Source organism: Monodelphis domestica, chromosome 2, assembly GCF_027887165.1.
Source record: "Monodelphis domestica isolate mMonDom1 chromosome 2, mMonDom1.pri, whole genome shotgun sequence".
Lineage (NCBI taxonomy): Eukaryota > Metazoa > Chordata > Mammalia > Didelphimorphia > Didelphidae > Monodelphis > Monodelphis domestica.
The window spans coordinates 185,837,723-185,865,126 of NC_077228.1; the positions used below are offsets into that span (position 1 = coordinate 185,837,723).

Consider the following 27,404-nt stretch of genomic DNA (forward strand, 5'->3'; position numbering starts at 1 on the left):
AACAGCAGGGAAGCAGTCAGAGAAAGACGGGGGGAGCCTGTAGCCCCGTAGCTGGATCCTTCCACTCACTGGAGGTTTTTGCCTCGGGGAACATCCAGACCAACCCAGCTGAACCTAATCCCATCAAGAGCCCTTAGAGCTCAAGGAGGCCAGAACGCCACTCCCCTCCAGAGTACAGGGCCTCCCGAAAGGACAGGAACCTCAGAGCGGGCAAAGGCACTGGGGTACCTTACGGACAGTACTGTGCCAGGCTCAGAGCTTAGAAGTAAGGAAGCAGAGAAGCAGCTGGAGACAACTGAGAGCAGTAACACCAGAAACGCCAGCAGGCAGGGGAGGGTAGACCCTGGGCTTCCCTGGGAAGACAGTGCAGCTGTGGGAGAATGGACAATTTGCCTGGGGCTAAAGCTTCGATCACTAGACTCACACACTGAGTGCAAGCCCTCCTCACTCAGATTTCTGATTGGAAAGGGGAAGAAAAACCATAGAGATGGCAAACAGTACAGAAGTGCATAAGCCTCCAAACACCAAGAAAAGCAAGAAGAAGGGGGTGACTTTGGACAAATTTTATGGAGCAAAAATACAAAATGCAGAGGAAATAGAAGAGGAAACACAAACAAATGCTCCAAAACTTTCCAAAAGAAATGAAAATTCTCCACAAGCTCTTGAAGAATTTAAATTGGAAATTATCAAAAAGATGGAAGCCTTCTGGCAGGAACTATGGGAAATAATGCAAAAGGAACTCAGCAATCTGAGGGACCAAAATATGCAAATGCAGAAACAGATTGAAGCCTCAAAAAACAGGTCATACAAAACTGAAAAGGAAAACCAGTCTTTAAAGGTCAGAATATGGCAAATGGAAGACAATGATCTTGCAAAAGAGCAAGAATTGATAAAGCAAAGTCAAAAGACTAAAGAATTAGAAGATAACATAAAAATGTCACTAACAAGGTGACAGACCTCGAAAACGGATGAAGGAGAGACAATCTGAGAATCATTGGTCTACCAGAAAAGCCAGAAATAAACAGTAATCTTGATCATAATACATGATATCATCAAAGAAAACTTCTCAGAGATTCTAGAACAAGGGGACAAAATATGCATTGAAAGAGTTCACAGAATACCCTCTACACTAAATCCCCAAAAGACAACTCCCAGGAATGTAATTGCCAAATTCCAAAGCTTCCAAGCAAAAGAAAAAATCTTACAAGAAGCCAGAAAAAGACAATTTAGATATAAAGGAACACCAATCAGGGTCACACAGGACCTAGCAATTTCCACTCTGCACGACCATAAGGCATGGAAAATGATATTCAGAAAAGCAGGAGAGCTGGATCATCAACCAAGAATCAACTATACATGAAACTGAATATATACTTCCAGGGAAAAATATGGGTGTTCAACAAAATATAAGATTTCCAAGTATTTGTACAGAAAAGACCAGAGCTCTGTGGAAAGTTTGACATCCAAACACAAAGAGCAAGAGAAATATTAAAAGGTAAATATGAAGGAAAGGGAAAAGGAGAAAAATGTTATCTCTTTCTTTTATTCAAACTCTCTTCTATAAGGATTACATTTATATCAAATGATGTATATTAATATGTGGGAAAAATGTAATGTGTAACTCTCAAAAATTGTATACATCATTAGAGTAGTAAGAAGAATCACTCGTAGGGAAAGTTTGGGGCATCAAGATGATATGGAGAGAGGAAGGATAGAAAGAAAAAGGAAGGGGGGGAATCGTTGATGGTACTAAGATATACTCCAAGAATTAGGGGGAAAAATAGAATAATCTTTTTCACACAAAGATACACATGGGAAGGGGAGGAGAAGAATTCTCCTATAAGAAAGAGAGTAAGAGAGTTTTTACTTAAACTTTACTTTCAGTGAAATCAAATCTGAGAGGAAAGAGCATCTAGATCCATTGGGATCTTGAATTCTATCTTATCCAATAGGGAAAGGGAGAAGGGAAAACAAAGAGGGATGAGGAGAAGGGAACAGAAAAAGGGAGAGGAGAGGGGGGAGGGGAAAGGAACAAAAAGATAGGGGCTAGAAAAGGAAACATATCAAGGGAGGGGACTAGCAGGACTGAATTAAAGTAAATCACTGGCTTAAAAGGTATTAGGTAAAAAAGAAAGGTCAGAATTAGGGGAGGATATCAAAATGCCAGGGAATCCACAAGTGACAATCATAATTTTGAACGTGAATGGGATGAACTCACCCATAAAACAGAGATGAATAACAGAATGGATTAGAATCCAAAATCCTACCATATGTTGTCTTCAAGAAACACACATGAGGTGGGTAGATACTGACAAGGTCAGAATTAAAGGATGGAGTAAGACCTTCTGGGCCTCAACTGATAGAAAGAAGGCAGGAGTTGCAATCATGATATCGGACAAAGCCAAAGCAAAAATAGACCTGATGAAAAGGGATAGGGAAGGTAAATATATTTTGTTAAAAGGGACTATAGACAATGAGGAAATATCACTAATCAACATGTATACACCAAATGGTATAGCATCCAAATTTCTAATGGAGAAACTAGGAAAATTGAAGGCGGAAATAGACAGTAAAACCATATTAGTGGGAGATCTGAACCAACCACTATCAAATTTGGATAAATCAAATAAAAAATAAATAAGAGGTAAAACAAGTGAATGAAATCTTAAAAAAATTAGGGTTAATAGACATATGGAGAAAAATAAATAGTGACAAAAAGGAATACACCTTCTTCTCAGCACCACAAGGTACATTCACAAAGATTGACCATACACTAGGTCACAGAAACATGGCATACAAATGCAGAAAAGCAGAAATAATAAATGCAGCCTTTTCAGATCATAAGGCAAAAAAATAATGATCAGTAAGGGTACATGGAGTGCCAAATCAAAAATTAATTGGAAATTAAATAATATGATACTCCAAAATTGGTTAGAGAACAAATCATAGAAACAATTAATAATTTCATCGAGGAAAATGACAATGGTGAGACACCCTTTCAAACCCTAGGAGATGCAGCCAAAGCAGTACTCAGAGGAAAATTCATATCTCTGAGTGCATATATTAACAAATTAGGGAGAGCAGAGATCAACAAATTGGAAATGAAAATAAAAAAACTAGAAAGAGAACAAACTTAAAATCCCCAGAAGAAAACAACTAGAGATCCTAAAAACTAAGGGAGAAATTAATAAAATAGAAAGTGATAGAACTATTGATTTAATAAATAAGACTAGAAGCTGGTATTTTCAGAAAACAAACAAAATAGACTACTGGTCAATCTAATTAAAAAAAGGAAAGAAGAAAAGCATATTAACAGCATCAAAGATAAAAAGGGGGAACTCACCTCCAAAGAAGAGGAAATTAAGGCAATCATTAAAAACTAGTTTGCCCAATTATAAGGCATTAAAAATACCAATCTAGGCTATATGGATGAATATTTACAAAAATATAAATTACCAAGACTAACAGAAGAAGAAATAGAATTCTTAAATAATCCCATATCAGAAAAAGAAATCAAGCAGCCCATCAAAGAACTCCCTTAGAAAAAATCCCCAGGGCCAGATGGATTCACAAGTGAATTCTATCAAACATTCAAAGAACAGCTAATCCCAATAACATACAAACTATTTGACATAATAAGCAAAGAGGGAGTTCTACCAAATTCCTTTTATGACACAAATATGGTACTGATTTCAAAACCAGGTAGGTCAAAAATTGAGAAATAAAACTATAGACCAATCTCCCTAATGAACATAGATTCAAAAATCTTATAAATGGGATACTAGCAAAAAGACTCCAGCAAGTGATCAGGAGGGTCATTCACCATGATCAAGTAGGATTCATACTAGGAATGCAGGGGTGGTTCAATATTAGGAAAATCATCCATATAATTAACCATATCAATAAGCAAACCAACAAAAATCACATGATTATTTCAATAGATGCAGAAAAATCCTTTGATAAACTACAACACCCATTCCTATTGAATACACTAGAAAGTATAAGAATAGAAGGGTCTTTCCTAAAAATAATAAACAGTATATATCTAAAACCATCAGCAAACATCATCTGCAATGGCGATAAATTAGATGCATTCCCAATAAGATCAGGAGTGAAACAAGGATGCCCATTATCACCTCTATTATTTAACATTGTACTAGTAACACTAGCAGTAGCAATTAGAGAAGAAAAGGAAATTGAAGGCATTAAAAATAGGCAAGGAGTAGAACAAGTTATCACTCTTTGCAGATGATATAATGATCTACTTAAAGAATCCCAAAGAATCAACAAAAAAGCTAATCGAAATAATCAACAAGTTTAGCAAAGTTGCATAAATAAAATAAACCCACATAAGTCATCAGGATTCCTATACATTTCCAACATATCTCAGCAGCAAGAATTAGAAAGAGAAATCCCATTCAAAATCACCTTAGACAAAATAAAATGCTTAGGAATTGATCTCCCGAGACAAACACAGGAAGTATATGAACACAACTACAAAACACTCTCCACACAACTAAAACTAGACTTGAGCAATTGGAAAAACATTAACTGCTCATTGGTAGGAAGAGCCAATATAATAAAAATGAACATCCTACCCAAACTGATCTATCTATTTAGTGCCATACCCATTAAACTTCCAAAAAATTTTTTTACTGAATTAGAAAAAAAAAAAACCATAACAAAGTTCATTTGGAAGAACAAAAGATCAAGGATATCCAGGGAAATAATGAAAAAAAAAATACAAAGGAAGGGGGCCTTGCAGTCCCAGATCTCAAACTATACTATAAAGCAGCAGTCATCAAAACAATTTGGTACTGGCTAAGAGACAGAAAGGAGGATCAGTGGAATAGACTTGGGGTAAATGACCTCAGCAAGACAGTCTATGACAAACCCAAAGACCCCAGATTTTGGGACAAAAATGCACTATTTGACAAAAACTGCTGGGAAATCTGTAAGACAGTGTGGGAGAGACTTGGTCTGGATCAACACCTCACACCCTACACCAAGATAAACTCAGAATGGGTAAATGACTTGAACATAAAGAAGGAAAGTATAAGTAAATTAGGTGAACACAGAATAATATACATGTCAGACCTTTGGGAAGAGAAAGACTTTAAAACAAAGCAAAACTTAGAGTCTCAAAATGTAAAATCAATAATTTTGATTACATCAAATTAAAAAGTTTTTGTACAAGCAAAAGCAATGTAACTAAAATCAGAAGGGAAGCAACAAATTAGGAAACAATCTTCATAACAAAAACCTCTGACAAAGGTTTAATTACTCAAATTCATAAAGAGCTAAATCAATTGTACAAAAAATCAAGCCATTCTCCAATTGATAAATGGGCAAGGGACATGAACAGGCAGTTCTCAGCCAAAGAAATCAAAACTATTAATAAGCACATGAAAAAGTGTTCTAAATCTCTTATAATCAGAGAGATGCAAATACAAACAACTCTGAGGTATCACCTCACACCCAGCAGACTGGCTAACATGACAGCAAAGGAAAGTAATGAATGCTGGAGGGGATGAGGCAAAGTAGGGACATTAATTCATTGCTGGTGGAATTGTGAATTGATGCAGTCATTCTGAAGGGCAATTTGGAACTATGCCCAAAGGGTGTTAAAGGACTATCTGTCCTTTGATCCAGTCATAGCACTGCTGGGTTTGTACCCCATAGAGATAATAAGGAAAAAGTCTTGTACAAGAATATTCATAGCTGTGCTCTTTGTGGTGGCAAAAAATTGGAAAATGAGGGGATGCCCTTCAATTGGGGAATGGCTGAACAAATTATGGTATATGTTGGTGATGGAATAGTATTGTGCTCAAAGGAATAATAAAGTGGATGAATTCCATGGAGACTGGAACAACCTTCAGGAAGTGATGCAGAGTGAAAGGAGCAGAACCAGGAAAACATTGTACACCGAGACTGATACACTATGGTACAATCGAAAGCAATGGACTTATCCATTAGTGTCAATACTATGTCCCTGAACATTCTGCAGGGATCTAGGAGAAAAAACACTATCCACAAGCAGAGGACAAACTGTGGGAGTAAAAACACCGAGAAAAGGCAATTGCTTGACTACAGGGGTTTAGGGGATATGACTGAGGAGAGACTCTAGATGAACACCCTAATGCAAATACCAACAACATGGAAATGGGTTGGAAGCAAGGACACATGTGATACCCAGTGGAATTGCACATCAGCTATGGGAGGGTTGGCGGGGGAAAAGTGGGGAGGAAAAGAAAATGATTTTTGTTTCCAATGAATAATGTTTGAAAATCATCAAATAAAATGTTTAAAAGTCAAAAAAAAAAGAAAAATGAAATTGTGTGCCAAGAACATATGTAATCACTAGAGTATAAATTAAAGCCAACCCTGAGCCAAGCAGAACAGTTCCATGTTGAAGTTGTGAATGTTAAAAATTCTCAGACTCTACTTTAGAATTTTTGGTTAAGACCATTCCCCATTTTAAACAATGAAGGGACTTTGATCAGGAATATAAGAACTCTACTCCACCCATACTTAAGCATACTTTAGGGGAAGATAAAGTTGTAAACTCTTTACTGAACAATGAAAAGTACTTAACCCACACTTAAAGTAAAGCTAAAAAACCTTAAGCTGGGTCTATTTTTAGATATAATACAGAAAGATGCTAAGTACCTATGAAAGTCAAATTAATCACTAAAAGGTCAGGCAACTTGCAAACTTGCAAGTTGCAAAGAGGTGTGAACTTACTCAGAAGTTTTGTTCTACCCAGAGAACTTGAGAACTAAAGAAGGTGTGAATTAAGAATGGTCAGTCCTGTGAAAATGACTGCTGTGATTGGTAGATGTGAGAACTTATGGGAGGTGACGTGGGAGAAAATTCTCTTTAAAAGGAGAATCAGAAGGCCTCTGAAAAGGAATTCAGTCTTGGAAGCTGAAGTGGAGCTCAGGAGCTAAACTGCTGGGTCTCTGAACACTAGAATCTTGCTTGGGACAAATCTTGTGGTGAGTGGATTAAAGACTGACTGATCTCTCTCTTAAGGCTTAAAGCCTAGGCTGGCCTACCCCCTTTTCTCATTGTTTACTCTTACTCTCTCTCTTTCATTAATTCCTTATTTGTATTAATTAAATCTCCATAAAAACCCAGCTGACTTGGGTATATTTCATATTTGGGAATTTTTCCCTGGCGACCACTTTATATTTGATTTAACTCAAGACAATGTCTTGAAACCATATTTTCGTGGTCACAGTTTAAGGCAATCACCCTTTTATTTCTCACAAAGCCTGGCTGCAGGTTGATACTCTTCACTGTCTTCCATCATTCACACCTTCGCTGTGACAGCCAGTCAAGGACTCCCAATGCCACGGAAAGGGCTGGTCCCGAACCCATGGCAGCCTTATGCTATTTAATATTTTTTTCTGTGACTTAAATAAAGTGATAGGATGTATAACATATCTGATGTGCCAGTGACACAAAGCTGGGAAGGATAGCTAACACTGGTCAGCATAGTCAAAAGCTAAAAAAATCTTGACAGGTTAGTGCTTTGGGTTGAATTACCCTAGATAATATAAAATACTTAGGAATCTATCTGCCAAAACAAACACAGGAACTATATGAACACAACTACAAAACACTTTCCACACAATTAAAACTAGATCTAAATGACTGGAAAAACATTAATTGCTCATGAGTAGAATGAATTAACATAATAAAAATGACAATCCTACCCCAAACTTATTTACTTATTTAGTGCCATACCCATTGAACTACCAAGAAACATTTTTTACTTAATTAGAAAAAAAAAACATAACAAAGTTCATTTGTAAGAATGAAAGATCAAGAATATCAAGGAAAATAATGAAAAAAAAATGTGAAGGAAGGTGGCCCAGTAGTACCAGATCTCAAAATAGCATAGATCCTGGGGAATTCCATTAGACACTTCCTGCAATTCCTGATGTTGAATCATTAGCTATTGGTAGTTAAGTCTGGCCATTAAACAAGTTACTAATCCATTTAACTATTGTTTTAGTCCACAGAACTCTTTTCCACAAGAAGAGTATAAAATATTTATCAAATGCTTGATTCAAAGTTAAAAAAAAAATGCCAAATGAAGGATGGAGAACACAGTAACAACAATCATAAGATTGAGATGAACAGATAAATGTAAGCAAGACTAGATAGAAAATAATGATGGAGACTAAAAGACCAAAAAAACCCCACTTTTTATTTATTATTAATTGCAATGTAATTAATAATTATCATTCAGGACTAAGTATCTGAAGTGATATTTTGTGTTGTTTCTACTAAAACATTTAGTTTTAAATGATTAATAAGAATATACAAAACATGAGAGATAGTGTGGTATAGAGGACTAATATTTGCCCAAGAGTAAAGGGAAGATCTTGGCTCAGGTCTTGATCATAATGACTATGTCACTGTGCAAATCACTTAACCTCTGTGTCTAGGGCATTCTCTAAGACTGAATTGCAGCTCAATTTCTGGATCTACATTAGTAGAATAAATCCATTGGTGTATTCATGAGTTTCTAAATGACATCTAAATAAATCAGAAACAGAGCACAGTGGATAGAAAGCCATAATCAGTTAGGAAGACCTCCAAATCTTGCTTCTCTTTCATCATGGCTAGATGATCCTGATAAGTCACTTCATCTCTCAGTGTCCCAGACAACTCTTTAAGACCAATGGATGTACTGATCTGCATCAGGAGATGGAGTGTCTACTTACACCAATGAAATCATAGGTACAGATTAAAGCAAGCACACAAACAAAAGCCAAACAATATAAATTGAACTCATCTGAGGATATGTCTATAAATGACTAATTTTTCCAGTAACCAATCATGTAGTAAATTCCTACCATATGCCAGGTCCTGTGATAAATAATGAGCTACAAAAAGAAGAAAAAGCCCTAGTCCCCAAAGAACTTACAGTTTAATGGGGGGATGATATGCAAATATATCCATATAAAGCAAATTATATATTGGATAATAAGAAAATAGTTAAAAAGAAGGCACTAGGAGGCAATTTCATGGCTCACTGGATTGAGAGGTGGACGTTCCTGAGTCCAGATATGACTCCAGACACTTCCTAGCTATGTGACCCTGGGCAAGTCACTTAAGTCTCCATTTCCTAGCTCTTACCTCTCTTCTTACTTGGAACCAACACACATCATTCACTTGTGAATCCATCTGGTCCTGGGGATTTTTTCTTCGGGAGTTCTTTGATGGCTTGTTCAATTTTTCTGGTATAGGATTATTTAAGTATTCCGTTTCTTCTTCTGTTAATCTAGGCAATTTTTTATATTTTTGTAAATATTAATCCATATCACCTAGATTGCCGTATTTATTGTCATATAATTGGGCAAAATAGTTTTTAGTTAATTCCTTAATTTCTTCTTTATTAGAGATGAAGTCTCCCTTTTCATCTTTGATACTGTTAATTTGGTTTTCTTCTTTCCTTTTTTTAATTAGATTAACCAATACTTTATTTTGTTTTTTCAAAGTACCAACTCCTTCTGTAATTATTTTAAACAGAATTCCTTTTTCTATCTCTTTTGCTGGTAATATTTTAAAAAATGCTGATAACATATGAAATCATTTAAAAACTAACAGCTTTGCTGGTTATTGTTTTAGTTGTTTTTTATTGATTTTCTAGGGTTCTTTCTCAGTGAACTGTGACATCTGCAAAAAGGGATCATTTTATTTCTCTTTGCCCATCTGTATTCCCTCAATTTCTTTTTCTTGTCTTACTGCAATACTTTTAAGAGTACTATATGGAATAATGGTGATAATGGATCTTCTTGCCTTACTGTAGGCATATTAGAAAAATCTGCATTTTGAGGTAAAATTTCATCATATTTTCATAGTCATCATCTATATTGACATCTCTATAGCATTTGGCACTAGAGACAACTCTCTCCTCCTGACTATTATCTTTTCTGGATTTTCATGACACTACTTGGTTAATTCCTTTCCTACTTGATTAAACATTACTAATTTTCCTTTACTAGCTCATTATCCATATCATAGTCCATAAAGGCTCTGTCCTGAGTTTTGTTTTCTTATACTCTTTCTTTTGGTGACTTCATCAACCCCCTAAGATATTTAGTGTCAAACCAGTCAATTAAATTCACCTGCTGCTTACTGAGCCTACAGGAATTCTAAAAGTCCTACTAAACAGCAGATTTTGTGCTCAGTCATATAATAGCAAACTACTTTGTAATGCTGCCAGTGTAATTAATAGTGGTTCTTGACCTGTGGAACAAAGACCCCTTGGGGTATCTTGAAGAGTTACTATAAAGGATCCAAGATCTCATATGAACACTAAGAGTTACCATTTTTTTCTTTACTTAGCTTCAACAAAATAAAGAGCATGAATTGACAATGGGTTTTATGCCCATAGTTTTATATTATTGATGCTTCATTTGTGTCTAAGATGAAAATTTTGTTTTTTTGTTTCTGAGAATGAAATATAACCTCTGTTTCTACTTTTGTGAAAAAATAATATTAATAATACATAATATATATGTGTTATGCTTATAATACATAAAATTATTGAGAATTGTTACTGAGTATTTGGTAACTTTCTGTAATCTTTGATCAAAGGCTGGATGATTATATGCCATGTGCTTCAGAGAGGATTCTTGTTTGGTTGCAGGGTGGAATGGATGGAATCTGAGGTCTCTTCCACCTCTGAAATTGTTCAATGATTTTTTCAATCAAATGATACTATAGTTATTATCTACCGGCCCTTGAGAAATTTTTTTGATGTTAAAAAGGTATCTTCATATTTGGCACAGGTGAGAATCAATGATATTAAAAAATGACTTACTCTCCTTAACAATATACTCTGAGTTTCTTCTCCCCTATCTACCTACTTCTACCCAACCTAGTTTTGTTTGGTAATTTTCTTCTGTCTGTCTGAGTCTATAAAAAAGCAACATTAATAACTTTTTGCTGCTCTCTAGTGGTAGATCCTGTAATTCCTCCCCTTCCCCCACCAAATTCTGACATTTGAAGAAAGCATAGAAAATATGTAATATAATTATACTAGCTTTCTTTCCCTACCCCAACAGGGTTATCATTACTCTAACAAAAAATAATTAAAAGAATAAAACTAAGACCAGAAGGATTTAATGAAATTTGATCAAGTTTATTTCAAATTAAGCAAGGAAATTTTTTATGGATATTCTAAATGATTTGAAGGGATAGAGAAATAATAGGGGGAAAAGTTGCTTGTTTTTTAAAAAATTTATAATGCTTAAACTATGTAATTTTGGACCACTGAATAATCTCAATATCGTTCTTAAACTAATTACTAATTTTATTCTACTCTCTGCTAAAATGAATCTGTAGTAAAAGGTTAGGAAAAACATTTTAAAATAAGGTCAATGGAAAAAAGAATGCTTGCCTACTTGGTTAGGACATATAACTTCATGATTGTTATTTGCCCTAAGGTCAAACAAACTACACAGAAATGTAATATTTCTTACAAGTTATTTGATATTCGTTAATTATTTGGGACCAAACTTGTTTTGCTGACAGATCTGAAAATGTGCTGCTAATAAATCACCTCGTTATTCATACTGACACTATCTTGCAATCAGCAGAAGCAAAGAAGGCACGTATCACCACAACCACAAATTTACTATTTTATCTGAAAGATTACTTTAGTGGTATCTAAAGGAACATGCAACCTGACATGCTTCTTAGCAGTAAAATATCATCACATCCATTTCTTTGGTTTGGTAAATATAACTGCAATAAGTATATTCAAAGAATGATTTTTATCTGTTGTGAATACTCAAAAAACAAAATTATCCCAGTTTGAAATTAAATAGAGCACATATACACTAGTCTCAGATGATAAAATTCACTACCAGGATGCCATCTGTTAATATCAATAGGTTATTTCTGATATTCTATCCATCTATGAACTTTATATGTGTGTGTTTGTGGATATCTAAGATAAAATACTATTAGATAATAATCTAAAAGAGCATTGGCACAAACACACACTCAAATTTATACTACCAAGCATTGTATCATGAATCTCAGAGTTGGAATGGGTTTTAGGAATGCTCCAGTTCAATCTCCTTTTACAGAAGAAAAAACAGAAAATATAGAGAGGTGGTATGACTTGCTAGTTAGTGGCCAATTTAGGACTTTCATTGAGACCTCCCTGAATCCTTTTTTTTTTTAATCCTTACCTTCTGGTTTAGAATCAATATCTAGTATCTGTTCTAAGAAAAGTAAGGGTTAGGTAATTGGGATTAGGTGATTTGCCCATGCTCTCAATCCACTGACCCACCTAGCTGCTTCCACCAGGGCTTCTTTGTCTATACCAATATATGGTGCTACTTGCTTTGGATGTGATGAGTAGGAACATTTAGATGATGACTGAGAAACTGCTACAAAATAGCAGCTGTGGTTACTCTTTTGAAAACTTAGGTTGTTGAGATTTTCCTTTCTACTAGGAAAGACTGAGCTGATAAAAATTCAATTTTTAGGTAAGGGGAAGCTAAGTGGCTCAGTGAATTGTGAGCCAGATCTAGATATGGGAGGTCCTGGGTTCAAACCTGGCCTCAGATACTTCCTAGATGTGTAACCCTGGGCAAGTCACTTAACCTCCATGGCCATGGTTCCAAAACAGAAGGTAAGGGTTGGGTTGTTTTTTTTTTTAATTTATTGTTAGCTAAACAAATGTTATATTCCAAAGGCATTTGCTAAAAATCAACCAATGCAACAAACATCATCTCCTTTTGAAAAATCTGGTTGTAAAAGAAACAATTATCTACCAAAGTCTCCCAACATGAAATTAGTCAAGGTTAATTCTTTCCCTAAAAGGTAGAAAGACTTGATTGGCAGGGGAGAGGTAAGGATAATAAAGAATCTGGGCCATGTGGAGTTAATTTCCTTCCAGTCTGATGAATGCCTCACGATCAGCAGTTTGTCATCCCCCTGCCCAGGTAAGTTGGTATGTTCTGGGCATAGGGGTAGAGAGGCTGCAGGGAAGAGTATCACCTAAGTCAAGAGCTATAACTCTACCGAGTATCTTTCCATGCCACAGCTAAATAGAGCGCCTATATTATTAATTGCTAATATTCCACAAGTGTCCCATTTCAGTCCAGGCATGACCCTGATTTGCCAAACCAGACTGTGTCAGATCTAACCTATGATATAGCAATTACCTAGAAATAATTCAAGAGAAAATGTTAGTCTTTGGTTAAGGAGTCACTTTCTTATGCCACAGAATTCCACAAAAATATGATTTTTATAAGTTTCATGGGGCAACTCTGCTCTATATATTACTCTAAAAACAGCACCAGGCCAGGTGTGTACCTTCTAATTACCTTGTATCTCTAACAATGCCTAATAAAGTCCTCTAAATACTTAAGATACTCAAATTATTACTACTAGTTGGTGAAAAGAAAATGAACATAGATTATTTTTTCTGTTATATTTTTACCTTATGGCAGTCTCCTCCAGCAATTATTTCCTGAATATATACCAAGGGCCCTTCATTCCGGTTAATTCCTCCCACGATATTCAGGCCTAAGCCTATTTCCTTGGTAACCGTTATCATCTGAAATGCAGGGTCCCTAGGAAAAAATAAATTAACACTTGTAGATCAGTCTAGAGAACAATACAGTTCTAGAGAACAATGAAGTTGAGTTAACTGTTAATTCACATCTTTTAGAGTCAGTCAATCCTTAAACCATCAGGACACACTTGCACTTAATTTCAATAATTTGGTCATACTTAGGAATCAGTAGATTTCCATGGCTATATTTTAAATCTCTCTTTAAAATAATTAAAATGTCAGAACTTTAGGATTAAATCAAATTTTTACAAATTATGATTTATACAGGTTTGTTAAAGAACTAACTTTAAGTTTAGGACTTAAAAAGAGGTATGTCAATGTCATCAGGTAAATAATTTTAAGAAGCAGACCGATTGCTAGGGAAAGCAAAATAAACAGGATCACTACTTAAAATTGTCATATTGCAAAAATGCCCAATAACATAAGGACTTTCAAGAATGCTTCAGGAAAAATAGTGAGGCAATGGTATTCCATTATAGAAAGTTGGTGCTAGATGGTGAATGTATGCAATCTCTGCTACTGGGAAGGCTGTAGCTGGTGGATCACTTGAACCTAGGAATCATAACCCAGAGTAGACTAAAGCAGATTGGGTGACCATGATAATTTAAAGACAGTATGGTGAGCCTCCAGGATTGAGGGATTATCTAAGGAGAAGGTGAAATGGCCCAGGTCAGAGACAGAGCAGGAATAAGCTCCCACAAGTCAGTAATGGATCAGTAAATAATCAGTAATAGAGTCAGAACCATAAATGGCTGCTGCATTTCCAACCTGGATAAGATAGGGACATTAAGCTAAAAAAAGTGGGGGAGGGGATGAGGCTTCAAAGAACTAACTGTATTTTAGAAAATTATGAAGCTGGACATATGCTCACTCCCAAAATATTTTACAAAAGGCTCAAAGCCATGAAAAAGAATTTGAATAAAGCCAGATGAAAGACTCAAGGCTACCTTCCCCCCATAGAAGGGTAAAAATGGAGTAGAAGTGGGTTGAATAAGGACACTTAATAAGAAATGTTTTAGTTGATATCACAGTGCAAAGCTCTCTTATCAGTTGGACTTCTATAATTATCTTCAAGTAAATGGGAAGATAGTTTCAATTTGCTTTGAAAAATTAAATATACTCCAGATCACAGAGCTCATTATACACAATGAAAAGGAGTTTTCTTTCTTCCTTTCTCTTTTAAACCTAATTTCTGATGTCAGATTATGTCACCTATACAAGGTATATGGTAGAGCATATACAAGTGCTCTAACAAGTCAGAAGTACAGTTGTGGCTCTTATTTTATAGATGAGGAAATTAGGGTTCAGAAATTAAGAGATGAATATACTCAGTCACATAGTGAGTGGGGAGCTGGGAGACTGGATCTAGTTCTTCTGACTTCAAGATCAGTGTTTAGACATATTTTCATTGTTCCAAAAAAACCCCAAACAAAATAAATATAAATACATAAAAACTCTGACTTTTCAAACCACATACTAAAATTATAAGAAGAGAAATGGCCTTTTTAAAGAAAGGTTGCCCATTTGGAAGGATTACTTGCTCCATGAAGTCACTACACTAATACTGTGCTGAATTTCTTCTGTTGCAGAAGGCTCTGAAATGGAAAGGACAATGAATGGGTCAGGAACACGTAAGCAATGGACAGTTGGAACAGGCAGTTGAGAAGGAAGGAAAGAGGGAAGTGAGTTTGGACTTTGTGCAGAATTGGCTTGAATCTGAGATTCTGCTTTGTTTTTACAGAGATTTATAGAATTAAAGTCAGAAGAGATCTTATAGATCATTAATTTGAATTACCTAAACTTACAGAAGAGACTGAGGCTTTAAAGGTTGTGGTCACTTGCTTAAGGTCACAGAGGTGGTAAATAGCAGAGATGGTGTTTAAATCTAGATTTTCTGACCCCCAAATCTATTGCACCTACACAGAGGAAAAATAACAGGCTCTGAATAAAATATGACTTCACCCTAGTGGTAGAATGAAGGGTATACATCAGTATGTCCTTTATAGACATTATTGGTTAGTAAAGTTTTTTTTAAAGTGGTCATTATTATATTTGGGTACTGCTATTATTAAGGCAATCCATTATTATGATAGGTTATGGTTTGGTGATAATATATGGGAAAATGTTAAATATAAAGTGCTATAAAATTTAAAATATCATAAAATATTAAAAAATAAGAGTAACTATTAATCAGTTAATTAATAGTTCATTAATAATGTTATTACTAATAGTAATAATATTGTTAGAGTGCTTTATTGTTCATTTATTACCATATTCCATCTCTCTATTACCAAATAGCTATATAAATGAGAAATGTAATATTTACTGAATTACAATTATTAATATTTTAGTATTTATAATTGTAATTACAAAAATATGAAGAGATTCAGAGATAGGATTTGAACTTGTGATTTTAGTGAGGTATGGAAATCCCAGATGAGAAAATTACCTCTACTAATGCAGGTCAATATCTTCTCAGCTACTTAGGGTACTAGAAAGCTGCCCAGAACACTAAAAAATGTTAAATGACTTGCCCATGGTCACACAGTCAATGTATTAAAAACAAATGACTTGACTTGAAAAAAAAAAGGATGCAGATTTTGGTAGTGACACATTTAGAGGCACTTACCAGATTATGCCTAGAGTGATGAGAGAGGAAAATAACCTCACTGCCTTATTAATTCACTTTGTCATTATTTCAAGCTATATTATTTTAAGAATTTTAAGAATTTTAATGCAAAAATTACATTGCAACTTGACTGAATGCTGCTGCTTCAGAGCTATTCCCGTTCAAGCCTGTCATCATGGTATCCTTTGGATTTAATGTCTATGAAAACCTTGCTGATGATCCTGCAGAAATTATCTTAACAGTTTTCCTAAAAGAGAAAAATTGGAAAACAAATGATCAGTCATCAAAGCGATTCAAATCAATGCCCCAAATCAGACTTTGTCTTTGCAAAAAGTCACTAGGTACATTTGGTACAAACACACTCACACACACACACACACACACATATGTATATGCATAAATGCTTGTGGATGGCTGGATGGCATATATGCTTGATGTATTTTGGGCTCTGGCATTTCAGTGAGTGCCTTTAACATTTGGGAAGTGTGAACTAAATCTCTTTCTGTACAAATCCCTAGGATGGAAGGATGCAAATCAACCTGAGCTAGCTATTACAGCTTTCATTGGTATTACACATAAAATTCTTTAAAGTTGGTCTTAGAGAAAGCTGGTCATTTCAGTGCTGGAAAATAGATAAATGCCCAGTCCTGACTCATTGGCTAGAGATGGTAAAGACTAGAATGGTCAGACTCAATGGCCACTAGCCATAACATCATGAGTACAGCCCAAACCAGATGAAAAGTAATTGAAAAGTATTGAATGAAATAAAAATACAATATGACAGGGATTTTTTTTTTGTAGTTATTTAAGTCAACATGTGACTGCAATATCCATTTCTATTTGAGTTTGACAACCAATGGTAAAGCCTGGAGAAAAACTTCTTTCACACCCTGTACTGGTCACTCATTATTTCCATCTACTTTGTAAATTTTTTTACCAGGATAATAGAAAATTTGAAATTGCATTTGTGTATATATTTAGTATGCTTTTGTTTTATTATAACAATGTTTTGAGGAATGAATAATTACCCATAGAAATAACATTCCTTTTCCCCAAAATATAGGTAAGGACAATATGGGGTGTGTGGAGTGTTCAGAGAGGACTAGCACCTCTCATGTAAGCACTTGAGTCCTTTCCAGGCCTGTTCATCCATCTTTGTTGTCCACCTTTCACCCAACTCTCAATGGTGGCTCCAAAAAGCCATAGCATGTGTAGTCGCATAGCCCAGTAAAACTGTCTTAGCAGTTGGGATAAATCAGGTTGGGGGTAATCAACAGACTTCAAAACCATCAGTGAGTTAGGAAGATGTTTACCCCAAGCACAAGAAAACTACCTCCCAGAGAGGGGCATATTCAGAACAATGTATTCCAATAGCCATGGCAGTGGCAAAAGCAGGGACTATAGAGTGATTAAACATAGAAGAAATAAAGGTCATCCACTACAGACCATTGCCAATCATAATGACTTTTGTCCTGCCACTGAACTTTGATAATGGAAGAAAGAGTATGGCTGATATCTTTGTGTAACTCTGCTTTACTTCAATCTAATTCACTTGTAAGTCTTTCTCCTCTTCAAAAATGAAGGATGAACAAGAGGGTGATACATTCAACAAGTTAATTCTATTCTATTATTATGAGACAGATTTCTCCAGAGATTTTTAGAATTGGTTGTAGCCCTTGGGTGTTAGCTAATTTTATCAAAGAGGGTATAATGCTCTTTTTTATAGAAGGATACCTTTAGTTACCTCCCTAAAGTATGTATGTCATTTGTTAGTTAACTGACAATCAGCAGCCTATGGGATAGGACCGGCTTCTATAGAAACAAAATTAGAATAGCCACTCCAAATCCATGGGTCTTCTCCACTGTTTCAACTTATCCTTCCCCATCCTTTGTCCTTTCTCTTGTCTTCTCACTGGTGTAAGCTCTTCTAGAATTATATATTATTTGTAGAAAATGACCCCACTAAAAAGTACAGAGATTAGGACCTTAAATGTCAAACATGTCCTAAGTATGTGGCATCAGAGTTCCTTGACAACTTTCCAACTAAGAAAGCATGATCTATTTAAAGTTAAAATGTTCATTTTCACATTGGAAGTTAGATGGTGATGTTACGATCAGGAACATTCTATAAAAGGGGATGCTTAAAAATACCAAGGTCAGTTCGTAACTTGCATCTCCAACATAATTTTCAACTTTCTCCCTAGATGGCATTGGGAGACAGCCCACCTAAGCTCAGTAGGGTTCCTAAAATTCAACATGTCAATTTCCAGTAATTTTTTTAAAATGTGTATCTCTATTTGAGCATATATGCTCTATCTTTGAACACCTGCTGAGAGACCAGCTGTTGTTATTTCAGTGAGTTCTATAATTCCCCCCCCTTTTTTTTTTTGCAAAAAAAATGAATCAATAATCTTCAGAACTACGACTAGGGAAGAATGGCCAAGGCTCTGTCCTAGGCAATAACCTAAGCACAATTTCTCTAAAGAGAGTGGGGTGGGGAGGTTTGCCCCCTGGAGCAGCAGCAGTTCAGAGACTATTTCCCTATACTTCAAAGGTGTCTGGAAGCTCTTATTTCCCCAAGGTTTGAGGGGAAAGTGGCTAAGGGGAGAGGATGACTAGAAAGAGGGAGGTAAAAGGGTCCATCAAAGAAACAGAATGTACCCTCCAGACATATCATGCCTGGGGTTGGATTAATTGCAAGAAAAACATTCCTGTCTGCAGGAATCCTGCCTTTTTTGTGCCCCAACTAAATCTGCCTAAAGTTCAGGAACAAACTGGCTTTATCAGATAATACCAATACTTTTCCACTTGTATCATTTTAAACATTTCGATATAGTCACTGATAAGTCTGTCCTTGATGCTATTCAAAGATCCAGATATGAAATAAACTGAAGTCATAAGGAAAAATGAATTCAACATTACAACTAACCTAATTAACAATAAAAATTTCTTCAACAAAAAAAGATTCCTTTGAATCTAGGCCATAGAAAGATCTTTAAAAAAAAAAAGAAAAGAAATCTTTATCGTCTGTCTTAGAATTGATACTATCTGTTTCAAGGAATAAGAACAGTAAGAATGAGGTAATTGGGGTTACATGACTTGCCCAGGGTCACACAGCTAGGAAGTATCTGAGGGCATATGGAATCTATAGTCTTTCTCCAGGCCTGGTTCTCTATCCACTGATCCACCTACTTGTTCATCATAGAAAGATCTTTAAAGATCATCTCATTTTAAGGAAACAAGAGACCCAGAAAGGTTAAGGGAATTGGTGAAGGTGATCTGGCTAGTCAGGGGCCGAGTAGGGTCTAGAACCTAGTTCTCCTGACTTCTCATCACATGCTCTTTTTATTAAAGCAAACACGTCCATATATGGAGGACAAAGAAGGAATACTTGATTCCTGCAGACCTACCCCACAAAAGGGCTGGTAGGAGATTAAGGGGAAGACAGTAAGAATTGCTTTGCACAATGTTTGGGTTTCCACAACTGAAGTTTGGCTCACCAGATTCTAGAAAGGGTTGTGATATGTAACTAGTGGCCTCTCTAAATCAAGCAACATTTGGAGCCTGATCCAGCATCTGGAGTGCTGATTTAGGTATAAGTCTTGTGGGCAAGAAGGATAAAGAGGTTTTAGTCAGGAAAGGGAAATTGTGACCAGGATTTGGGTTAGTTTCCTCTACATTTGCATAGGATGGAATGGAACAGAACAACATTTATTAAATGTTGACTATATGCCAACCACTTTCCTAAATGATAGGAATATAAATAGTAAAGGACGATAGTCCATGTCTGGAGGAGGTCATCTCATAAGTGAAAGAACCAACACACAAGGAAGAATTCAATTGCATGGCTGATGGCAAGATCTAGGAGGCCTTAGGCTTCACTGTTTAGAAAGGGTTTCCTAGTAGGATCTATGTAAGCATAATTCTGAATATAATGGATTTCTACTGTGTAGAAAAAAAAAAGATGAACATGATAAATACAGAGAATCACAGAGAAAGACTTTTATGAACTGGTGCAAAGTGAACTAATTCATAGGAAAACAACAAATATAATGACTGCCAGAATGTAAATGGAGAGAACAACCACCAAAAAGCAAATGGAACCAAATGTTCAGAAATTATAAAAACCAAGCATGGCACCATATAAGAAACATGAGAAGACACTAGCCCTGGCTCCTTGGAAGAAGTGGTGGTCCATATATGTGGAATATTATTTAATAATGTCAAATGGTTTCAATGCACTTATTGGTTTTACTGTTTGGAAATTCTTTTTGCTTTAAAAAAATCTATGCAGTAACAGATTTTTGAAGAGGGATGTAAGGTGGGATACTGGAGGAAATGTAGATGATAGATATAAAAATGAAAGACATCAATTAAAACCTTTTTTTTTAATTGAGGAAACTAAGGTCGAGAGGTAAATGATTTGTTCTAGGTCATGAGACAAGTTATTGGCAGAATCAGGACTAATACTTGGATCTATCTCTTAAGTACAGAATTCAGTGTTAATTGATCATAACATATCATAATGGCTGTGAATAAGGGAAAAATGGAAAATCTACCATGAATTATTTGACAGAACTTTAATTTGATAATAACATTTTTTAAAAATTCATTTGCAAACATTTTAGGATGTAGAACAAATCTTAAGAATTAAATGGAGCACATTTTATCTGATAGGAAAAACAAAGCTCCTTTTAAAAATAAGGAAGACTAACTAAGTATTGTTTCTCACTGTTAGTCTCAAGCTAAAACAAAAGTCTGACACTGGAAATACAGATTTTGCTTCATCAAATATTTTTTGCATACGAGAAAAAAATCATTTTCAAGCAGAAATTTGTTTCCCTCTTGAAAAACATCTAAAAAATGTGAAGCAAAGAGTGAAAAAGAAAGGAAAATCATGTAAAATGAAAGTCTTAATAATGTAACTTGCAAATAAAATTGCTTAGCTACAGACACATGACTACTGGAGGAATGCTACAGTTTAGAGCAATTTCAATCCTTCATTCTCTTCATCCTCTGAGAACAGAATATATAGCTGTATATATAATATATAATGTATAATGAAGTGGTAGGCAAGAAATAATCTCAAAGTAATAACTATCATGTACAATGTGACCAAAATGTTTATACATTAGTTGTGACTTAAAACAACTTAATCACATTTGGAGAAAAATTTTATAAACAAAAAGCTTTTAAAGTTCAGCTAGTATAAAAAAGGTGGATTGGTTTCCCATGGCCATGTACGTAGAAATGTGGAATAACAATAAACCTCTACAATAGATTATCCCATGAAGAGAGGCAGAGGGAGAGACAAACAGAAAGAGAAAGAAAGCCAGATGGCATAAGAGATAATCCAGATGAAATCTGCAAAATAAATATCTGGATATTTACAAATACTTAATGTCTAGTGATGTATAAACAACAATAAAAATCTGATGTATATTTTCATCCATATTTTAATAACAGGTCATCATCTCTAGCTTTAAACATACTATTTGGGCCACAGCATATCAAACTTCCCTTAAAATATCAAATGTTACCCTGAAAAACCTCTTTGCAATTAAGTATGTTTAATTATTTGACTAGCATATATTACATTTATATATTTTAAAATATTAATAGCCTATATAGCTATTATCATGAACCATCATATAGTGGTTAGGTTCTATTCACACCAGCTGTGTGCTGTAGGCCAAGCACTTTTTCATTGTAGTCCTCGATTTCCTTATCAGTAAAAATGAGACAGATGCTCAGAGAAAAACTAAACTCCTATATCCAGGATCTATTAAGAAATAATTTACTTGGGGCGGAGTCAAGAGGGCAGCTTAGCAAGCAGCAAAAGTTCAGACTTCATGGAAGACCCTTCCTTACCGATACAGACTGAATGCTCCTGGGCACCGAAATTCAAGCTGAACAACAGGACAGAAGCAGGGAACCCTCCTTCTGGACTCAAATCAAAAGGTACGCCCCGCCAAAAGCCAGAATCCAAGAATACTCAGGGCTAAGGGGAAGGCAGAGAGAAGGTCCCAGGACCCCTCCCCCACAACCCAGAGGGCTGAGCCCCCAGCAGCAGTGGGAACCTCTGAGCGGGCAAAGGTGCTGGTTTGGAGGGTCTACCTTGTGAGCAGCAGGGCGCGGGGCTCAGAGCATCCAGCTTGGACAGTGGGGAGGAAGCCAGGGAGAGACGGGGCCATGGCTGGGTCCTTCCATCGGGCTCCAGTCTCACCCTTGCTCGGGGCACATCCAGACCAATCCAGTTGAACCTAATTCCATCAGGACTCTTCAGAGTTTAGGGAGGCAGGCAAAGGTACTTGCGGACAGCAGAGAAGCAGCTGGAGAGAATTGGAGAGAGCCTGGGAGGCCCAGCCTTCCAGGAATCTTCAGAGTCTCAGAGCTTCATACCACATACAGCCCGACCCAGTTGAACTCAATCCAATCAAAAGCCCCCAGAAGACAGGGAAGCTAACATTCCTCCCCTAGAGACTGTACCAAGAGATCTGACAAAGCTCCAAGAGGGGAGACTGACAGCCCCAAAACCAAAACAAAATGAGAGGAGCAAGAGCACAGCCAAATACGGGGAGCAAAGAAGGGGTAACCTCGAGCAAACAACAGAAAAAGAAGAAAGAAATTACAATAGACAGCTTCTGCACAGGTAATGAGCAAAGAGCAAATGAAACAGAGGGGGAGGGATCAGCAAAGGAAAAATCAGAAATCCCAGCGAATTGGATACAGGCTTTGGAAGAACTCAAAATGCAATTCAAAACACAATTAAGAGAGGCTGAAGACAATTGGGAAAAGAAGACAATTGGTAAAAGAACTTAAAAACTAAGATAAGTCATCTGGAAACAGAAAATAGTGTCTTGAAAGCCAAAATCAACCAGCTAGAAAATGAGGCAAAGGAGATGAAAGATGAGGTGAAGAAGATGAAAGATGACCTCCAAAGAAAATCTGACCAAAAGGAAAAGGACGACCAAAAAACTAAGGATGAAATCCAGTCTTTAAGGACCAGAATACAACAACTAGAATCATGTGACCTCACAAGGCAGCAGGACACTATAAAAGAAAACCAAAAGAATGAAAAAATTGAGGAAAATATGAAGCATCTCATTCACAAAACAAAGGATTTAGAAAATCATTCGAGGAGAGACAATTTAAGAATCATTGGCCTAAGACCATGACAAAAGAAAAAGCCTGGATATTATATTACAGGAAATTATTAAAGAAAACTGCCCCGATATTATAGAACAAGATGGAAAAGAGGAGATTGAAAGAATCCACAGATCACCTCCTGTACTTAATCCCCAACTGACAACACCCAGGAATGTTATAGCCAAATTCAAGAACTATCAGACCAAAGAAAAGATATTACAAGCTGCCAAGAAGAAGTCATTCAGATACCAAGGAACCACAGTGAGGATAACTAAGGATCTGGCTGCATCCACACTGAAAAAAAGAAAGGCATGGAATACGATATTCTGGAAAGCAAGGGAACTAGGTCTACAACCAAGAATCAACTACCCAGCAAAATTGACTATATTCTTTCAGGGGAAAAGACCAGACCTGAACAGAAAATTTGATGTCCAAGCACAGAACTCAAGAGAATCATCAAAAGGTAATTAAAAAAGAGGGGAAAAAATAAAAACAAAAAAAATTTTTTTAAGAGACTCAATAAGTTAAAATGATATGTATCCCTATAAGAAAAGAGGTCATTGGTAACTCTTAAAAACTGTTGTTATTACCTGGGCAGCAAAAAGAAGTATACTTAGAGGGAACAGCAACAAACTGTATAGGATGAAAGGACAAGACATAAATAGGTATATATATGCATGCAAAAATACATACTCATGAGTATGCATATATATATATAACTAGAGCTTAAAAATAGGCTAATATTAAAAGAAATGGGAAAAGAAACAAATGGGGGTAAATTTATATGTCATAAAGAAGCTCATGGTGGGACAGGGGAGAACATCAATACACTGGAAGGGTAAAGAAGTCAGAGACAGGAAATACTCAACTTTTACGTGCTTTGAAAGTGACTCAAAGAGGGAAAAACAATCCAATCCATTGGGGGCAGTGTAAAAAATAGACTCGAATACAGGACTACAATCCCCATGAGCCTTTGCTCCACTTCCCCAGAATGCCTTGTAATCTCACCTGGGCCAAGATCGAGAAGGTATTTAAGTGGATTCAAAGGCTTTTGAAGGGGGCTTGGTTTTTTTTTGGACTTCCGTTTTTGGAGCAGAGGCGTCTCTTCCATGATGTGAGGTTATTTTGTCTAGGCCTCTGGCCTAGGCACATGTTTCTTACTTGTATATTCTTAATCTTTAACCTTTAATAAACCTCTAAAAAATATAATACTCCTTGCAGAGAGAAACTAATTTCTACCTGCCTCAGTCTCCCCATATTCCATAAATTTTAATCATTACAGTTATGGCGACCTAATGGGAAAAAAAACCTCAATCTTCTGATTTCTTTTCTGATCTTAAATTCAGTTTTAATAGCTAGTACCTAGAAATTTTTTTTTTTGAGCCATATCTCTCTGGCCAAGGTTTTCTACCCTCAGAAAGCTGCTACAGGCTCTGGACCTGCTGCCCACCCCACCTAGCTCCGTCCTGCCGCTTCCTGCCTCAGCCTGCAGCCCTGATCGTCCTCACCTGGTACCTGGTCCCAGCCTTGCCCACCCCTGCAGCCGCTCCTGCTCCTGGCCTCTCACCGGCCCGCTGCCTGCCTATTTCTGCGCCCCAGACCCTCGAGCGTGACCCCAGCCGGCTCATCACCCAGATCCTTGGAGCAGATCGCTCAGGACTCATTGCGACCAGCTGGTAACAGTATTGGCCACGTGGGCGGAGGGGAGAGACCAGAGGGAAAGGAGACTGGGCAATTTTCCCTTAGGCTAAGCCTCCACGTGGCTGGGGGTATTGGCCACTGCGGGATCAGAGAGGGGAAAGAGAGAAAAGACTAGAGATCAGAAACAGACTTTTCAAACAAAAACCTAAAAAGCAATGGGGTGTTTAAAAGGATTTTTGACTCTTCTGGCAATTTCATTGATTTTACCTGCCTGTCAGGGAGCAGACTCAGCCCAAAGATTCAACTTTACCTTTGGGGAGGAAAATGGTTGGCCCAGCGAACTGGAAGCCAGGCCCAGAGACGGGAGGTCTCTAGTTAAAATCTGGCCTCCGATGCTTCCCAGCTATGGGGCCCTGGACGGATCCCTTGAACCCCATAGCCTAGCCTTTACTACTCTACCTTCGGACAATAGACATTTAAATGGATAATTAAAAATAAAAAAACAAACAAACAACAAAAAAAAAACCCTAGGAACTTTGAAGAGACTAAAGGCTACATTCTAAGGCATTTCAGACTCCAATGGTTTATAAACATCTCTGTATTCTATTGCATTTTTTGTTTAAGGTTTAACTTTGTGATTTTAAGTTCATATATTACTGGATTCAATATTATTCTGCTTGAACTGAAGGTTGATTGAATTTATTTTGAATGTACTGAGTTTTGAAATTCTGTTGTTTTTCCCCTATAACTATTGAACAAATATTATTGTGAATAAGCCCATATATGAAAAAACAGCTTTTTTCTATTTTGCTGAGGATAGATGGACTTCAGAACTGGTTATAATTGTATTAACAACCTTTGGAAAATTTAATGTGCTAAATACCTCAAATGATTTGATTTTAAGGGTTTTTTAAATATGATTGTTGGAAATTTTTTTTTAACAATCTGGTTATTTTGCCTGCCCCTACCACGAGGTAAGGCCCATTAGCTGAAGTGAAATACATTTTATAACCCCCAACCTTCCCACATGTGAATGGAAGTTGGGCAGTTAATTTCAGGGCATTTGTACCCTTAAAAAGCCTCCAAAAGGAGCACCCCTTTATTTATGCTCTTCAGCTCACTACTTGACTTCTACCAGAATGATATATAGATTTATTGATTATCTTCTAAACCCAAGACGAGTTTTACTTTGTTTTAAAAAATATGTTTAAATACCAAGGTTGAAGGATTGCTATGTTTGTAAAAATTGTGACAAATGTCCATCAATTCATAGGTTTTAAAAATGTCATACAGCAACTTATGTGAAATATGAAAGTGTGTTTGTTTGCTATTATAATTAATTGGGCTATTGAGAATTTTGGGGATTTTGATTTCTACATATTCGTACTACTGTATTTTTAAAGATGAAAAAAATTGTTAACCTTGTTCAATTCATTTGCCTTCTACTCACAGTGATCATGGCCAGATACAAAGAGGAAACGGATCTCATTTTTTGGTGAGAAAGCCTTGTATTTTATTTTTCTTAACTGACACAGAGTGTCAATGATTATAAGCTATATTTTTGAATTTTTTAAAGCTCTTTTATTATTATATTTTTCTTGCATGTGCAATATACTTTTTCAGTTTTTTTTATTATTTTTTCTCTACTTTTTATATTTGAAGCACATGTCACCAGCATTAAGATTTTCTTTAACCTTTTGATTTTCAGTGCTACAAGTTTAAGATACATTTGCTAATGCATGCCCTAAAAAGCTTGTGACTATAAAAATGATGCCACTAATTATTTAAATAAATTATGGGACTTTGCTTAATGATTCTGTCTGATTCCAGGACAAGAGATACATACAAGAGCCATTTCATAGGGCCAAAGAAAGGCCAATCTAGGATGGATTGATGCACTTCTAGGCCAATACAAAGGTCTTGAACCTAGTGTGAAGACTCGAGGTTACTATGTTTAACATGTGTTAAGACATAGGCTTTCCTTGTATCTACACTCACTCTGAAGATACTCACAGACGAGTATCCCCAAAACCTTGGCTCCTACTTGGCTTCTATAATCTGGTCCCTTTCTTTTCTGCCTCTCATAGTGTGGTACCTTTCTGTAGTCCTGGCACTGATTGGGTAAATGCATCATTACTTAGATCATTTTGATTGGGCCCTGATTGAAGGACCTGTTATAGATTTATTTTTCTTCTACTTGGAATTTTTACACATAAGACTTTGATAGTCTATATTTTCATCCAGAAATTTTTCTTTTGGATTTTCTGATGTCTTTTTAACATCTCTTGCCAATTGATTCATATACCTCATACCTCAGCCATGCATCCCTAACTGATTCTGAATCTTTCAATCACCCACAACACGGGGGAA

At 36.2% G+C, this 27,404-nt stretch overlaps 1 protein-coding gene across 9 annotated transcripts in view; it reads right to left on the minus strand.

Moving 5' to 3' along the window:
- The window catches only part of STXBP4 (syntaxin binding protein 4), a 315,635-nt gene that overhangs the window by 235,590 nt on the left and 52,641 nt on the right, over nucleotides 1–27,404 (minus strand). For 4 of the 9 annotated variants that reach the window (XM_007481851.3, XM_007481850.3, XM_016430338.2 and 1 more), the window contains exons 2-3: nucleotides 16,363–16,491; nucleotides 13,481–13,613 (exon numbers count right to left, since the gene is read on the minus strand). In XM_007481851.3, the coding sequence (XP_007481913.1) occupies nucleotides 13,481–13,613; nucleotides 16,363–16,421 (192 nt within the window). In that variant the 5' untranslated portion in view covers nucleotides 16,422–16,491. Of the gene's footprint in view, nucleotides 1–9,153; nucleotides 9,299–13,480; nucleotides 13,615–16,244; nucleotides 16,492–27,404 lie in introns of those variants that run through there. The other 5 variants (XM_056816563.1, XM_016430342.2, XM_056816562.1 and 2 more) reach the window with 4 other exon arrangements.